This window comes from Bos indicus, chromosome X (genome assembly GCF_029378745.1).
Source record: "Bos indicus isolate NIAB-ARS_2022 breed Sahiwal x Tharparkar chromosome X, NIAB-ARS_B.indTharparkar_mat_pri_1.0, whole genome shotgun sequence".
In the NCBI taxonomy this organism is placed as follows: Eukaryota; Metazoa; Chordata; class Mammalia; order Artiodactyla; family Bovidae; genus Bos; species Bos indicus.
In genome coordinates this window covers 150,096,017-150,112,853 of record NC_091789.1, presented here as the reverse complement: position 1 = coordinate 150,112,853, position 16,837 = coordinate 150,096,017, and the positions used below count along the sequence as shown (strand labels likewise).

Here is a 16,837-nt window from a genome sequence, read left to right as displayed (position 1 = left end):
TCCACGGGGTAATAAAGAGTCAGACAGGACTTCCCGACTGAACAAAGCTTACCAAAAAAAAAGGGAAGTAAATGGACTCGTGATGTTCAATCAAGCGACGCTCTAAAGGCTCCTTGCGAACAAGCCTCCCCTCCATCAGCCGCGTCTCTGCCGCCCGGCTGATACGGATACGAGCGTGGTTTCCGGGATTCCACGCAGCAGCCTGCCCAACGTCCCCACTCCAAGACCCATGGCTCAGAGCTGCGTGTCTAAAGGCGCATCCCAGAGCCAGAAGCTCCTCCTCAAAGGGAAGGTTTTGCGTCTTGTCCAGGAGCAGTCCTGGGGCTGGGGCCCTCCTGTAACATTCAGAACTGGTTCTATTTGTCCAGCACCAGCGAGGGGCCTGCCTGGTGGAGGTGGCAGTTAGTGGACAGTCCAGTACAGCCCGACAGCCTCAAGTGGTCATGAATACCGTCCCCACTGCGCACACACGCACACCTCCAGCCCCATCTTTTGGTCATCGTGTTTCCCATTTGTCGTAAGGAAGAGCTTTTTTTTTTTTAAGTATTTATTTATTTAGCTGCGACGGGTCTTAAATTGTCCCAAGGCTTTCCCCGGTGGCTCAGATGGTAAAAAAATCTGCCTGCAATGCAGGAGACTCAGGTTCCATTTCTGGGTCAGGGAGATCCCCTGGAGGAGGGCATGGCAACCCACTCTGGGATTCTTGCCTGGAGAATCCCACGGACAGAGGAGCCTGGTGGGCTACAGTCCCTGGGGTCGCAAGAGAGTTGGACACGACTCATCATCCTGGTGGGATGGTAAACGGAGATGAAATCTCTAAGGAGTAAGGATGTCCTTAGGGTGGAGCCCTAATCCAGGAGGGCCCGTCTACATGTCCTCAGAAGAGGAGACCCCAGAGATGACACTTCCTTCTCTTGGTAGACACAGCACGAACACAACTGTCTGCCAAACCAGGAGCCACATGCTCTCATCGCAAACCCCAATCAGCTCACATCCTGAGCGTCTGGGGAGGACACCCCGAAACGCCCTGGTCGCCTCCCTTTCCTCCCAGAGACTCCCATGAAAATCCAGGGAGATGCCTGTGGCCTTCCCTGGGACCGGAGCTCTCAAAGAGTGAACCTTGCTTTTTCCCGGTATTGACTGGTTCTTCCCGGCAAGAAAAAGCACTTGCAGTTTCAGCAAAAAGAGGACAAAGGGAAACATTTTCGAATGCTCTGAGGGTGGTGACATGTGGGTGTCTAAAAAAAAAAAAAACTTGGGGAAAATACCAGGAAAGCCCCACAGCGCGATGCCCAAAGCGAATGAGGAAGGTTTCCTGAGAATTGTGAATGCGGCTGTTTTTTTTCTGTTCTCTCCCCAACAGGAAGGACAAGGTGGTTACAAGGCTCAAGTGACCCAGGGAGGGGATGGTCACGCCTGTGCCACATACTCTTCTGGCCCTTTCCTTAGAGACAGACGCGACCTCCTTGGTGGTCCCCATCCCAGGAGCAAGGCTGACATCAGCATCATCCACCGTGTCCTGGTGTACCGGATGACCCGGGAGGGCGTCAAGGAGGCTTTGTCCCCAGCCCCAGGGGGACAGGTGCTCTCCTGGGAGGATTCTAGGATGTGGCAACGTGAAGGTGCTGCTGGAGACAGCCACCTGTAGCCCCAAAGGCAGGTCAACCTTCGACCTCAAGGGAAGGTAGGTCAACATGCCAGGAGACGTCAAGCCCGGTCTTATGGACTGAATGTGCATGTCCGCTCAAGATGCTCAGGTGGAAGTCCAAACACCACCCACACACACACCCACACACCCACGGACACGTGATGGTGTCTTGAAGTGGCTCTCTGGGAGGGGATGAGGCTGACAAGAATTCACGAGGATGGGATTACCATCCTTAGAAGAGCTTCCTGCTACCCAGCACCCTTGAGGACGCTGCTGGAAGCCAACCCAGGAGACATCTCAGAGCAAAATCCAACCACCCTGACTTTGAACTCCCAGCCCCCAGAACCGTGAGAAGCTGATCTGTGTTGCTGATAAGATACCCCATGGATGGTGTTCCTGGTGGGCCCATGCCCCACCAAGACACCAAGGTCGGCACAGATTCCAGATGGTACCCGTGGGCCTGACCACACAGGAAGCTGGTGGAGACTCTGCCCCATGGAGCTCTGCCAAGCAGTGAATGAGGGACGCCTCATCCTCTGAAGGGGCTTCCCCAGGTGGCACTAGTAGTAAAGAATCCACCTGCCCATGCAGGAGACGTCCGGGACGCGGGTTCCACCCCTGGGTCGGGAGATCCCCCTGGAGAAGGAAACAGCAACCCACTCCAGTGTTCTGGCCATGCAAAGAGGTCACCTGGCGGGCTACAGTCCACGGGGTCCCAAAGAGTCGGACATGACTAAGTGACTGAGCATGCACGCACAGTCCTCTGAAATGAACACGTGGCTTTCTGGCTTCAGACACCTTCTGCGTGGGATAAGAATAACCTTGGAAAACACTCGTCTGACATGGAACGGGGGATCCTCGACCTCCAAGGATTTAGCCTAACCCATTTTTCACGGACCGAGCTCCAAAGTCACGTAGAAAGCTACTCTGCAGTCCTTTCTGGTAGTTGTATGAGCTTCCTGGAGCTCCTACAACGTGGGGGCTTAGCAACCACACACATCCACCCGGCCCCAGCCCTGGGGACCAGACGTCTGAGGTCAGGGTGTCCCAGGGCTGAGTTCCCTGCAGAGGCTGCAGGGGAGGGTCCTCCCCGCCTCTTCCAGCTTCTGGGGGCTCCGAGTGTCCATCCCTGGGCTGGTGGCCGCTTCCCTCCCGTCTCTGCCTCCGTCTCCATGTGGCTTCTCCTCTGCGTCCGTGTCTCTCCTCTTGTGTGTCTTATAAGGATCCTGTCACTGGGGTTTAGGGCCACCCCCATCCAGGAGGACCTCATCTCAGACCCTTCACTCCACCACGTCTGCACAGACCCTGTTTCAAAGTAAGGTCGCACTGTGAGGGGACATGATTTGTGTGTGTGTCCGTGGCCGAGGGTCTAGCCTACCCAGGAGCACAGGCTTTGTGTGGACATACCTGTGGGTTGTTAATTCATTCCTGTCCCCCTCTTTCCCCGAGTGAGAACGAGAATGCAACTGTTTTTCGTTGCACATTTCTACTCCTGGATGGTCCTCCCACCCCGGTATTTTTGTTTCCTCAGGCTAGTGTTCCTTTTCTTTCTCCCAAACAGGGAACCATCGCCTCTGCACCTCCCAAGCTTCTCTTGAAGCAAAGTGTCAGTCGCTCAGTCATGTCTGACTCTCGGCAATCCCATGGACCGTAGCCCACTGGGCTCCTCCGTCCATGGGATTCTCCAGGCAGGAATACTGGAGTGGGTTGCCATTTCCTTCTCCAGGGGAATCTTCCCGACCCAGGGGTCGAACCCGGGTCTCCTGCATCGGCAGGTGGCTTCTTTATCCGCTGATCTACAACCCTTGGAGATGAAAAGTTTACAAAGGCCCCGCCCTGCAGAGATGGAACCTGACGAAACAGAGTCTGTGTGAAGATGACAACACGGAACAGGCAAAACCATGGAGACAGACAGCAGACAGGGGGTTCTCAGAGGCTGGAAGAGCAAGAAATGGCTGGGGTGCGGGGCGGGGATGACTGGGAGAGAGTCTCCTCTGCGGGGGACAAAAATGTTCTGCAACCTCACAGAGGCGAGGGCCACGCACTCTGAATATGCAAAAGGCCAGTGGACAGTTCTCTTGAAAACAGTTCCTTTTATGTCACATCAATGTCACTGCAGTCTTTAAAAAAAATGAGAAGAAACGGAGACTTCCCTGGTGGTCTAGGGGTCAAAACGCCATGCTTCCGACACAGAGGGTACAGGTTCGATCCCTGGTCAGGGAACTAAGATCCCACAAGCCACACAGCATGGCCAAAGGGTAAAAAAAAAATTAATAAATCAACTTTTTTTTTTTTAATGAGGACAAAGAGCCTGCAGGACTTCTGTAAGAAGCAATATTTTTTTTCTGGTCTGTTACCTAGCTTGCGAAGTTGCCGTGATGCTCTCAGGATGAAACTATCATCCGCACCCACGCAAGGTGAGTTAAGATTAAAAGGGGCACACGAACATTATCGTGGGACAAGAAACCACAATCCCTCCTAATGGCAGCTCCTGTCAACACCTCCCGGACAAGGAGTCATTCACCAGCATGGGAGATCTCGCCCAGCAGGATTCCACCGGCCACGGAGGTTATGTTTGTGTTGTGGTTTGGGAGCAGGAGCTCGTCCATGTGGGAGGGAGAAAGAGTACGGTCGATTCTGGGGAACCAAGAGGCGTAGCAGTTGAGAGGAAAACAATCGTAAGAGAGAAGAGTATGGGTTTAATTATTCACTACGGAAGGACTCCCAGATCGTAAGAACACACGGCTTTCTGACAGTGTGATGCTACGCTAAAACGAAAAAAATTAAAAAAAAGTCAGGTGTGAGCACACTCCCATGGTCAGGGAATGAGTTTCGTGCCTTGATCTCGATCTCAGACATGGGAGGGGGCTGCCCAGACGGACGCACAGGATAAAACTGCAGAGAACTACACACACACACACATGCACACACACACCCTCCTCACACACTCAAAAGAGCTTCCATGAAAAGTGGGCACAGTGATCGGGGCTATGCTCTCTCAACACAATATGGAACCCATTCCAACATCCTGGTTCATTTTCTAAAAAAAATAAAAGATAAAAAGCTTTATATTTTATACTGTAATATAGCTGATCAACAACATAGACAGCAAAGGGATACATATATATGTACATGTACATATATATATGTAGATACATATATACTCAGGCATACATATACAAGCATCCATTCTCCCCCAAACTCCCCTCCCATCCAGGCTGCCACATGACATTGAGCAGAGAGTTCCCTGTGCTGGACAGCAGGCCCTTGTTGCTCATCTACTTTAAATATAGCCGTATGTACAGCCAACATCCTGGTTTTAATATCGTATGATAGCTAAAGAAGATGCCACAGGAGGCAAAGCTTTGTGATTGATACACGAGCCTAGGTGTGGGTTTTGGGAATCCCCTGCGCACCTGCTGTTATTCCAAAACACTTCTTTTTAATAGAACCACTGTTTGTGCTCATGGCAAGAAATCAAGCGTGGCTGCAAACCATTCCTGCTGTACCTGAGCCTGAGTTTCCCAATCCAGGAAATCAGTTTAGCCAAGATGGTACCCCACCCCCACCACTCCAAGCCCTTTAAAAAATGCCCTTCATGGACTTCCGTGGTGGTCCAGTGGGTAAGACACCACACTCCCAATGCAGGGGGCCCAGGTTCACTCCTCGGTCGGGGGACTAGATCCCACGAGCCACAGCTAAAACCTGGTACCGCCAAATAAACATTTTTAAAATAAATAAAGAAAAATGCCCTTCGTGAGATTTTTCACCAATACAAGCTGAGCTTTCTTCCAAGCTGTTTGAATTCGTGGAGAACTCGTCAACAATTCTGGACAGTTTCCCAGAGAGGGTTTATCCAGGAGCACAGAACAAGAGCATCTGATCACTGACTGTCCTCCTTAGTCAAGCTCTCCAAGATGTTGTGGACTCCCCAAGAACTGGGCCGTCTGCTGCCAGCTGGCTTCTGAGGTCACGGTCCCTCCGCCCAACACCGGGGAGGCTGGGGGGTCAAGGAGGGTGTCCCACCATCTGAGAAGCCCTGGCCCCCCCCTTTTTTTTTTTGCTAAATCAGGATGAAGCACACCTGTGCCCACCTGCCATGTTCCACCTGCGCTGAGAGATCAAACGTCAGCACAACCATCCTTGGGGGATGGTGAGTCAGAAATTCAGTCCCACAGGTCACTCCCCTGGGGCTCAGCCCACAGGCGAAACGAAAAGATGGAAAAAAAAAAAAAGTGTGTTGGTAAGAAAACAGAAGAGCTGACCCACTGGAGTGGACACGAGACCAGTTGAAAATGCCTCCCTATGCAAAGCCTGGGCGCTAATACACCCTTCAGGGTGGTGGCTCAGTTGGTAACGAATGTGCCTGCCAATGCAGGAGACCCGGGTTCAACCCCTGGGTCGGGAAGATCCCCCTGAAGAAGGGAGTGGCAACTCACTGCAGTATCCTTGCCTGGAGAATCCCCCTGGACAGAGAAGCCTGGTGGGCTACAGTCCACGAGGTTGCAGAGAGTCAGACACAACACAGCAAGCGACACATTCAGGCTGGGGAACAGGTCCGGCCACCCTGACTCATTCTGGAAGTTTCCGAGGGGGTGGGGCCCGTGATAAAGGCTGAGAGGCTTGTGGGAGCGGTTAGTTTGTGTTGTGTGTGTGGGTTCCTTTCATGGCATGCAGAAAGGCCTTCCTCAGCTGGAAGAGTGCTCACAGACAGTTCATAGACACCAGGGGAGCCAGTTTGTGATGGGGGCTGGTGAGGCATGGGTCCGTGACCACTGAAAAGGGAAACTGTACTTTCCCCAAGTGGAAACTTGGGATGAAGAGACAGCAGGCTAGTCTGGACTGCATTCTAACAGCAGGCAGCCTCTCACTTTTGTCCCAGACACCGTATGATATCAAGTTACTGGAAACTGTGACACCTCCGGAGGATTTAGGACTTTTTCAAGCTCATTCTGACTTTCTTAGCATCTCAGGCAGTGCGTCTGCCTGACTTTTCTTTAATGTTAAAAGATTCTCAAAAAAAAAAAAAGATTCTCTCACACGAATCTTTTTTAACATTAAAGAAAAAGGTCTTGGCAAAAGGTGATTTCGAAACAAAAAGTCAGCAATATACCAATAATGGCTGATTCAAGTTGAGGTTTGACAGAAAACAACAAAATTCTGTCAAGCAATTATCCTTCAATAAAAAAATAAATTAAAAAAAAAAAGTCAGCAAAGATCCAAAGCGACACACACACACACACACACACACACACCCTGGTTCCACACCTGAGCTAGTCCAACATCCTGAATATGGATGACCTGGCTCTCCCTTCATACCCTTGGAGCCCACAGGAAGTTATCCTTGAAGCATAAGCATCTTCTTCATTAAGAAAGGCAAAGAGAGCTCGTCTTACCCTACCTGGCCCCACTCCGTCCCCAGAAGCGGTGGCGCTCTATTTTTAAGGACCAGATGACTCACCAGGGCTCCCCATGCCCACCAGGCAAGCGCCCAGAGTGTCCCCAGGGGGCTGCAGACACCAGGCTACGTCACGGCCCGCAGTCCACCCACCTGCCCCCAGGGGGCCCCCGCCGGATGCCCTGGCATCTTTCACGAGAGACTGGCTTCAGTGCCCCAAACAGATCCAATTGCCAGAGCTGTGTGCCAAGGGGCCGGCGGGGCCTCCACTAACTTTCCATTGCTGGTGTGTGTTTTAGCTAGAGGGGGCGGCGGGGGTGGGGGGATGGCTGCCCCTTGATCTGGGGTTTCTCACCTCCTCTGCTGCCTGCAAAAAAAAAAATAACATGGGCAGCTTCTTAAATCAGCCCAGTGGAGTGCCCCAGAGAGAGGAAGAGAGAGAGAGAAGACAGAAAAGGTGAGAGACACAGAGAGTGAAAACGGGAGAGAGATGAAATTGAGGAGGGACAGAGACAGGAAAGGGAAGAGACAGATGGAGACAGAGAAGAAGGAAGGAGCAAGAGAAGAACCGGGCAGACAGGGAGAGGAGGTGAACGGCAGGATAGACGGAGGGTGCCATCGATTCACTCTATCCCAAACCAGGCTTCCTGGGGACCCTTTCCTCACTGCTGACTACACATGGCCAAGAGGTTTCAGATTAAAGGGGAAGTTTCAAGGCCACTCTGGCTGTGCCCTTTGGTCTTATGAAGCCTCAAGCGTGACCCTGAACTCAGTGCTTCCTCCCTTGAAAAAGAGGGTGGAGATAGTGGTGGGTGTCGAGTTGCTAAGTCATGTCTGACTCTTTGGGGGTGACCCCATGGACTGCAGCACACCAGGCTCCCCTGTCCTTCACTGGCCAACCACTCCACTATTCTTGTCTCTCCACAACGCCACAACAATATGAAAAAAAGGCAAAAGAGGGACAGGTTGGCACAAGGCCCTTAGCAACAAAGAGTTGTCAAGAAGTCACAGGCTGGCTTGAGCCCCCGGGGCTGAATGAAGCGCCCTTGTGGGGTTGGGACATTCTAACCACTCGGGGGCGGACTCCAGAAACCAACATGTCTGGGGACCGAGGCGCAACCTATTCAGTTGCGTGGGAGTGGTCAGGTACAGAGGTGGAGGTGGAAAGTTAGTGTTGCATTAAAAAAAAAAAAAAAGAAATGCCAAGTTTCAAAGGTACACAGGAAAAGTACCACGGCTGTCATCTACTTCCAGTGCCGTCCAATGCCCCCCCAACTTCACGGGCCACCCCAGATGTTCAAATGCACACAGGAAAAGAACTGCGATGTAAAGAACTTCCCCCCAGAACGCCAGGGAGGCACCCCAGAATTCTAAAGTCCAAGCGGGAGCATCCTGCTGCTGGACAGGGGAAGAGGAGACTAACCAAAGTGAAGTCGGCAGGTGTCTCCACAGAAGCTGCCTGTGTGCCCAAGAGTCCCGACCCGGGTGGGCGGCGGGGTGGGGAGGGCCCGCGCGAGACCACCAGTGTGAACTGATCCCCGGCAGGCTTTGTGACGTCGGGATGGGGGGGCGGGTGAGAGCGGCCAGACAAGGAGATGGTTGCTGGGGGGGCACCGCGCGGTGCTGGGGCGGGGGTGGGGGTGGGGGTGCCGGAAATCTCAATAAAGAGACTTTGAAAGATCGAGAGAGTGCGCCCGCAGGTGGGGAGACGAGATCTCAAGGGGCGGGGTTGGGGGGGAGCCTTCTAAATCTATGAGTGCTGGGGAGACAGTCCCGAGAAAGGAATGGTTGCTGGGGAGGTTGGGGGGACGGGTGTACCGGGCGGGAAATCGCAATAAAGAGACTTTGAAAGATCCTGAGAGAGTGCCCGCAGGTGGAGTGGCTCTTAAGGGCCAAGGTGGGTAGGCCTTCTAAACAGAGGAGCGCTCGGGAGGTAGGGGGGCAGTCCAGACAGCGGCAAGGCTGCTGGGAGGTGGGGGGCTCTGGGGGGTGGGGAGAGATGTAAATAAAGTGAGTCTGGACGATCGGGAGAGAGGGAAGGCTCTCCAGGACCAGGGGGGTAGGGGGGGCGGGGAGAAGCCCTCCAAGTGTAGGGGCGCTCGGGGACCCCCGCGTAGGCAGACGGGGAGGGACCGCGCCAGAAGGGCGCGCCCGGGGAGGCGGCGCTAGAGGGGCGAGCGCACGCGACCCTTTTGTGTGCCGGCCCGAGTCCCCCCCGGGGGCGGCGGCGGCGGCGCACAGAACTCACCCACGGTAGCCCGCATGTGGAAGTCGTCCGGCCGGTAGGCGAGCGGCTCGGGCTCCGGCGCGCCCGCGGTGGGCTCCGCGGGTCCTTCTCGGGGGCCGGCGGCGTCCGCCTCGGCCAGCGCGCGCGCCTCCATGTGGGGCGCGCAGAGATCCCGGGGGTCGCGGGGCGCGGGGAGGGGTCCGCGCGGGGCCGGGCTCCTGCGGACGCAGCCTCGGAGGGCGGCGCGGAGGCGGCGGCATCAGCCGGGCCCCCCCATGCGCGTCCCGGGGGGCGGCCGAGCGCGCCGGGGACAAAGGCGCGGCGCGGCGCGGCGCTCAGTGCAGGGGCGGCTGGAGGGAGCAGCCCCCGGCCTCCAGGGGCGGCGGGGGGCGCGGCCGGGGCGCGCGGCGGCGGCGGCGGTGGCGGCGAGGCGGGGTCCCGGAGGCCTCGGGAGCCGGGCTGCGAGTGCATTCCTCGGGGCACGCGAGCGCCGCCCCTAACGCCGGCCGCTGCGAGCGCGCTACTCGGAGGGAGGGAAGAGCCGGCGGAAGAGGGCTGGGCGGGGCCGCGACCGCGCTCCCTGAGCCCGCCCCGGGCGCCGGCCCCGACCCTGCTCGCGCGGCTCGGGCGTAGGCCCGCCTCGGCTGGCCGCGCCTCCGTTAGCCACGCCCCTTCCTACCCTATGTTGGCCTGTGGCCCGGCTCCGCCACGCCCCGACTCCGCTAAGCCACACCCCTTCCTACGCTACGTTCGCCTATGGCCCGCCTCCGCTGGTCCCGCCTCCGGTGACAACGCCTCCGCTAGTCCCACCTCCCCTGGCAACGCCCTGCTAAGCCCCGCCCCCTCCGCGCTCGGTTTCGGCCGGTCTCTGCTAGCCCTGTCTCCGACGGCCACGCCTCCGCTGGCCACGCCTCCTATAAGCCCCGCCCCTTCGTACTGTACGCTCGGCTATGGCCCGCCTCCTGTAGCACCGACTCCACGGGCTCCACCTCCGCTAAGCCACGCCTCTGCTAAATTACGACCCCTCTGCCTACGGCTACGCCCCGTCACCCTCCCCCCGACTACGTCGATTCGACCCTGCGCGCGCGGCTCCGGCGTAGCCCGCCTCCGCTAGCCACGCCCCTTCCTACTGTACGTTCGACTACGGCTCGCCTCCGCCCCGCCCCACCGCCGCTGGCCACGCCTCTGCTAGCCACGCCCTCCAGCACCGCCCTCCTCTGCGCTCGGTTACGGCCTGTCTCTGCTAGCCACGCCTCCGCTAGCCTCGTCCCGTCCTATTCTACGTTCGTCTGTAGCCTGCCTCCGCCCCGTCCCACCTCGGCTAGCCCCGCCTTCGCTAGCCCCTGTCCCCTGTCTGCGCTCGCCTACGGCCCGTCTCTGCCACGCCTCCGCTAAGCCACGCCTCTGCCTCGCTATGTCCCCCCCCCTCTGCGCTCTGCTATGCTCCGCCTCGACCACGCCACGCCCCCGACAGGCCCCGCCTCCGCTAAGCCCCGCCTCCCTTGCGCCTCCACGACTCTCCGCCACCGACAAGTCTCCCCTAAACCCCGCCTCCGCCTCGCCCCTCTTCCTCCACGCCCGGTCCCCGGCGCTCTGCTAAGCCCCGCCTCCGCCGCTGCTCGCCTCAGCTAAGCCCCGCCTCTTCTACACCCCGCCTCCGCCCCGCCCAGACGCTGGATACCACTCCCTCCCCCGCTGCCCACGCGACCCTCCACACCAGTGAAAAGGCCGCTTACGTCCATGTACCTACGTTAGTCTCTAAGTCATGTCCGAATCTTTGCGACCCCGTGGACTGCAGCCAGGCCTCACCAACTCCAGCAGTTTGCTCAAACTCATGTCCATCGAGTTGGTGATGCCATCCAAGCATCTCATCCTCTGTCGCCCCCTTCTCCTCCCGCATTCAGTCTTTCCCAGCATCAGGGTCTTTTCCAGTGATTCAGTTCTTCACATCAGGTGGCCAAAGCATTGGAGTTTCAGCTTCAGCATCAGTCCTTCCAATGTATATTCAGGACTGATTTCCTTTAGGATGGACTGGTTGTATGTCCTTGCAGTCCAAGGGACTCTCAGGAGTCTTCTCCAGCACCACAACTCCAAAGCATGAATTGTTTGGTGCTCAGCCCTTTTTTATCGTCCAGCTCTCACATCTGTACATGACTATTGGAAACACCATAGCTTTGACTGTACGGACATTTCCAGACAAAGTAATGTCTCTGCTTTTGTCTACAAGTCTGTTTTGTCATTGCTTTTTTTCCAAGGAGCAAGCGAGAGCAGGTGTTCATAGGGGGAGGTGTGTACTTGGCCTCCACATCCCGGGGGACCCCAAGGGTGGAGTCCCTGCCAAGCTCCTCTGGGAGACTCATGGGCGTGAGAGGTGTCACCGGCCCAGGAGTCTGAGGGTGTGGTTCAAAGTTTAAAAAAAATAACTTTTTTGAAGAGCTTTCCTGGTGGCTCCCTTGGCGTTCCCTTATAGCTCAGTTGGTAAAGAATCTGTCTGCAAGGCAGGAGACAATGGGTTTGATTCCTGCATGGAAAAGATCCCCTGGAGAAGGTAATAGCAACCCACTCCAGTATTCTTGCCTGGAGAAGTCCATGGACACAGAAGCCTAGTGGGCTACAGTCCACAGGTTCGCAAAGAGTTGGACACGACTGAGCGACTATCACTTTACACTAAAAAATAAAACTGGAGTTGACTGAGTGCTCAGCTGACTACGCCATGCCCATTAGTCCACAACAGGCAGTAGACAGATCCAGCGAGTAATCAGCGGGACTGGGGTGAGTTCAGCCCAGCCTTGCCAGACAAAAGTGATGTTATAAAGATGTGCACAGTGGGGGAAGCGCGGAGCTGCACAGGGACCTCTCTTGAGGGTTTCTTGGCAGCTTCAGATAAATCTTTGTTTTTTTTTAATTTATTAGGCTGCTCCAGGTCCTTGTTGCAGCATATGGGATCTAGTTTCCTGACCAGGGGTCAAACCCTGGTCCCCTGCATTGGGAGCACAGCGTCTTAACCACTGGACCACCAGGGAAATCCCTGATAAATCTTTAATTATTTCAAAAGAACTATTTTTAAAAATACTAAGAGGCAGATAATAGAACAAGCAAGAGCAGTGCATGGGAGCTGATGGGCTGCTGGTTTAAACATACCTGAGATGATTTGGGGAAAGACATGCAAGATGATCAGATACATTAAAATTTCAGACACACAAGGATAGTTTTTGTTCTCTTTTCTTTTTCCCTAGTGGAAGTCTGTCTCAGGCCATCTGTGATTATAGCTATACCACTTGTACCAGCCAGCCAGTTTCTCTGGCTGTTATTCAGTCGCTCAGTCCTGTCCAACTCTTTGCAATCCCGTGGAGTGCAGCACACCAGGCCTCCCTGTCCATCACCAACTCCTGGAGTTTACTCAAACTCAAGTCCCATTGAGTCAGTGATACTGTCTAACCACCTCACTTCGCCCTCTGCCGTCCCCTTCTCCTCCCACCTTCAATCTCTCCCAGCATCAGGGTCTTTTCCGATAAGTCAGCTCTTCGTGTCACGTGGCCAAAGGACTGGAGTTTCAGCTTCAGCATCAGTCCTTCCAATGAACATCCAGGACTGATTTCCTTTAGGATGGACTGGTTGGATCTCCTTGCAGTCCAAGGGACTCTGAGGAGTCTTCTCCAGCTGCAGCTCGGCTGGCCCAACTAGAAACGCCTCGAATGAACCTTTCTGAGCCGTCCCCGCCGCACCCTCACCCCCAGGCCTCCGCCAACCCGGCTCAGCCGGCCGCAAATCCGCGGCCCACAATCTGAGCACCGTGCCAGTGTATAGTTTGGCGCAGTTCCAGCCCTTCCGCCCTAGGAAGGGAGTGTCCTGCCCCTGCGTCCTGGGGGTTGGGGTGGGGACCGCCTATCGCAGGGGTCGGGATGGGGACCGCCCATCGCAGCGGCAAGAACTTCAGAAAGGAGGCGTGGGCCCGCTGGGAGCGCGAGGCAGGAAATCAGAACCGACTCTGGGTGTGGCTTTTCTGCCGGCCTCACCTCAGCCCTGTTGTTCCTTTTGTGGGTGGCTTTTACCTCCGGGCGTGACTCTGGTCAGGTTGCCAGTCCTTGGGCTGGAATGCAAAGAATGCGCTCCGGGAGCGGGCGGGGCGAGGGGAAGGGCTGCTCGCCCCCGCGGCTGGTTTAGACAAAAGCCGGTGCCCCGGAGCTCAGACCACCCGCCAGGTTCTGTCCCGCAGAGGGATCGCCTGGGGGTCTGACTGGCTGATGAAGGTCGGTGGTCAAGGCTGGGGTTTTACACCCAGGGAAAGGCACGCCTTCCCCTTCTGAGTCCAAGCTTTCTCTGCTTAACGGCTGCTGCTGCCAAGTCGCTTCAGTCGTGTCGGACTCTATTCGACCCCATAGAAGGCAGCCCGCCAGGTTCCTCTGTCCCTGGGATTCTCCAGGCAAGAATACTGGAGTGGGTTGCCATCTCCTTCTCCAGCTCAACGGCAGGACAGGCCAGTGAATCCGAGCGAGGAGGTGTTGAGGCAAGAAGCGACTTTAAATCCGGGAGCCGGGAGATCGAGAGGAAGGGCAGGCTAGCGCCTCCAAATAAGCATCTTATTGGGGTCTGGATGCCAGGTTCTTTTATAGATCCGAGAGAAAGAAGCAATCAGGAACTAAAGTCAGAAGGCAGCGCGGAGGGAGAGGCACTGGGGAAGTCAAGAGAAAGGATCTTCAGTCTTGCAAAAACATCTCCAAGGGAGGGGTGTGTTCATCTCATCTATTGAGAGAGTCCCCGGGACTGTGAGGAGATCCAACCAGTCCATCCTAAAGGAAATCAGTCCTGAATATTCACTGGAAGGACTGATGCTGAAGCTGAAACTCCAATCCTTTGGCCACCTGATGTGAACAACTGACTCCTTGGAAAAGACCCTAATGCTGGGAAAGACTGAAGGCGGGAGGAGAAGGAGATGACAGAGGATGCAATGGTTGGATGCCATCACTGACTCAATGGACATGAGTTTGAGTGAACTCCGGGAGTTGGTGATGGACAGGGAGGCCTTGGCGTGCTGCAGTTCATGGGATCACAAAGAGTCAGACACGACTGAGTGACTGAACTGACCTGAACTGAATCTCATGTATTCACAGGTGGGCAGAGACAAACCATGTCTCGCTGAGCTGAACAAAAGCACTTTACTTTCCAGTCCAGCAGAGGGGCAGGGTCCTCCAGGCAAGCTCCTGGGTATGATTATAATAATTAAAGCAAGTTAGACAAACAGGTTTCCAACCTGGAGTCAGAGTTGGCTTTCTCCCTGCAGCAGTGATATCCCAGGAGGAAAACTGTTAACAGAGACACTTTGAGGATTAAAGTCTGGGTTGCGGGTTGGATCTGACCCTTGCTCTCCGGTCCAGGGGAGTGATCACGGACCTACCTGTTGCTATAAATATCCTGGGCGGGTCTCATCACACCCTGAAAACAAAGCAGCTTTCATCTGCACGGTTCATAAAAATTCAGCAACCACAGCAAAAAGAAAGGGGGTAGGGGGGAAGCCTTTTAAGCAAGGCATTATACAGTCATAACCACCTTTGTGATGAGCTTGAGGTTGTGATCAGGGACAAGGAGTTACTGAGCTTTGTAATCAAGAAGGAATGACAGCCACCTCTAGCAAGGATGAGGTGTCAATTCAACACCATAACAGGTGTAGGCAGTGTTGAAGAGAGGAGAGAGACAACGGGTGGTCTGGGAGTGCAGCTGGACACTTCTCTCAGGATGGCCTGCATGCTAAGTTGCTCAGTCTTGTCTGACACTTGGCAGCCCCATGAACTGCAGCCCTGAGACTGAGTGAGCTTCCCCGATGGCTCAAATGGTAAAGAATCTGCCTGCAGTGACCTGGGTTCGATCCCTGCCTTGGAAAGACCCCCTAGAGGAGGCAATGGCAACCCCGTCCAGTAGTCTTGCCTCGAGAATCCCATGGACAGAGGAGCCTGGTCCATGGGGTCACAAAGAGTCGGATACGACTGAAGCAACTTGGCAAGGACTGCAGCCCACCTGGCTCCTCTGTCCGTGGGATTCTCCAGGCAAGAATACTGGCATGGGTTCCCATTGCCTTCTCCGGGAGATCTTCCCAACCCAGGGATTGAACCCAGGTCTCCCACACTGCAGGCACATTCTTGACTGTCTGAGCCACCAGGGAAGCTCATGAAGTATTATAGTCATCCACATTTTCTAACAGACTCTGATCTTCATTGTATAACAAGAAGACTCACCCACCCAAAAAGTAGGAAAATATCCAAAAAGTTTTATCTGGATTAGAAAAACCTTTACAGTAAATTTTCTATTGTGCAGATTATCTGATTCTGAGGACACAGGTTTTGGAATACACAAGATTTCACAGGAGATACAGATGGAAAACGCTTGGAAACCTGCTTTTTTATATATTTTTTTAAATAGTGATGGATTAGAGTTATCTTCAGGTCTTTTTCAGAAACTGTGGTTCTGTAGTTTATCTTAACTTCCAGGAGGGACATCAAGAACATTTATTAATCCTTATCTGAGAAAGATTGTTGTCACTGGTCATCAGTATTTAATGGGTACAAAGAGGAAACTTGAAAACTCCTAAAGGATGTGCGGAAGATATGACTAAGTAGAAACAGTCCCCAGACCTTGGAGGAAGGCATCTGTGGCTAGAATTCTCCCTTCATGCATGATTCAGGCCAATGCCACAGACCACCACAGTAATTCCCTCAGAGGTTTGGTGGTTAAATGAAAATGAAGAGTCAGTTGCTCATTCGTGTCCAACTCTTGCAGACCCTGTGGACTGTAGCCCACCAGGCTCCTCAGTCCATGGGATTCTCCCGGCAAGAAGGCTGGAGTGGGTTGCCATTCTCTCTTCTCCAGGGGATCTTCCTGACCCAGGGATCAAACCCGGATCTCCTGCATTGCAGGCAGATTCTTCCCCAACTGAGTCACCGGGGAAGTCCATGAAATGAAACTATTTCTTGCTGTATTGGTGAGCAAGAAAGATCACAGCCATGAGTGATTCCTGGCCTCCAAACATGAATGAGGGCTCCCAAAACGCTACACAATGCCTTCGACCAAACGAATGCTGTCCCCTAGCCCTGCCCTCCCCAAAGTGATTGCTGATGACCAGGGGGCAGGGGGGAGGGTAAGATGGAAGAAGCAGTCATCTGCCATCTCTGCCACTCCTTCAGGTGAACTAGAGGCTTCCTACTTGGTGCTAGTGGTAAAGAACCTGCCCGCCAATGCAGGAGACATAAGAGACTCCGGTTTCATCCCTGGGTTGGGAACATCCCCTGGAGCAGGAAATGGCAACCCACTCCAGTATTCTTGCCTGGAGAATCCCATGGACAGAGGAGCTTCGCAGGCTGCGGTCCATGGGGTCACAAAAAATCAAACATGACTGAGGTGACTGAACACACATAACATATATAAAATATACAACTTATGCCTATACATATTATATGTTATACACACATTGCACATGTATAACTGAATCACAGATGTACAGCAGAAATACAACATTCTAAATCAATACACTTCAATTTAAAAAATAAAATATGAAGAAAGTTTTCTTATTTCA

General features: G+C 54.4%; 1 protein-coding gene across 2 annotated transcripts in view; it reads right to left on the bottom strand.

Moving 5' to 3' along the window:
* PRKX (protein kinase cAMP-dependent X-linked catalytic subunit) overlaps nt 1-9,568 on the bottom strand; it is a 59,791-nt gene extending 50,223 nt beyond the window's left edge. The window contains exon 1 of one of the 2 annotated variants that reach the window (XM_019956123.2): nt 9,295-9,568. In XM_019956123.2, coding sequence (XP_019811682.1) covers nt 9,295-9,427 — 133 coding nt within the window. In that variant the 5' untranslated portion in view covers nt 9,428-9,568. The remainder of the gene's footprint in view (nt 1-9,294) is intronic. The other variant, XM_019956122.2, reaches the window with a different exon arrangement.
* Nucleotides 9,569-16,837: the final 7,269 nt, after the last annotated feature.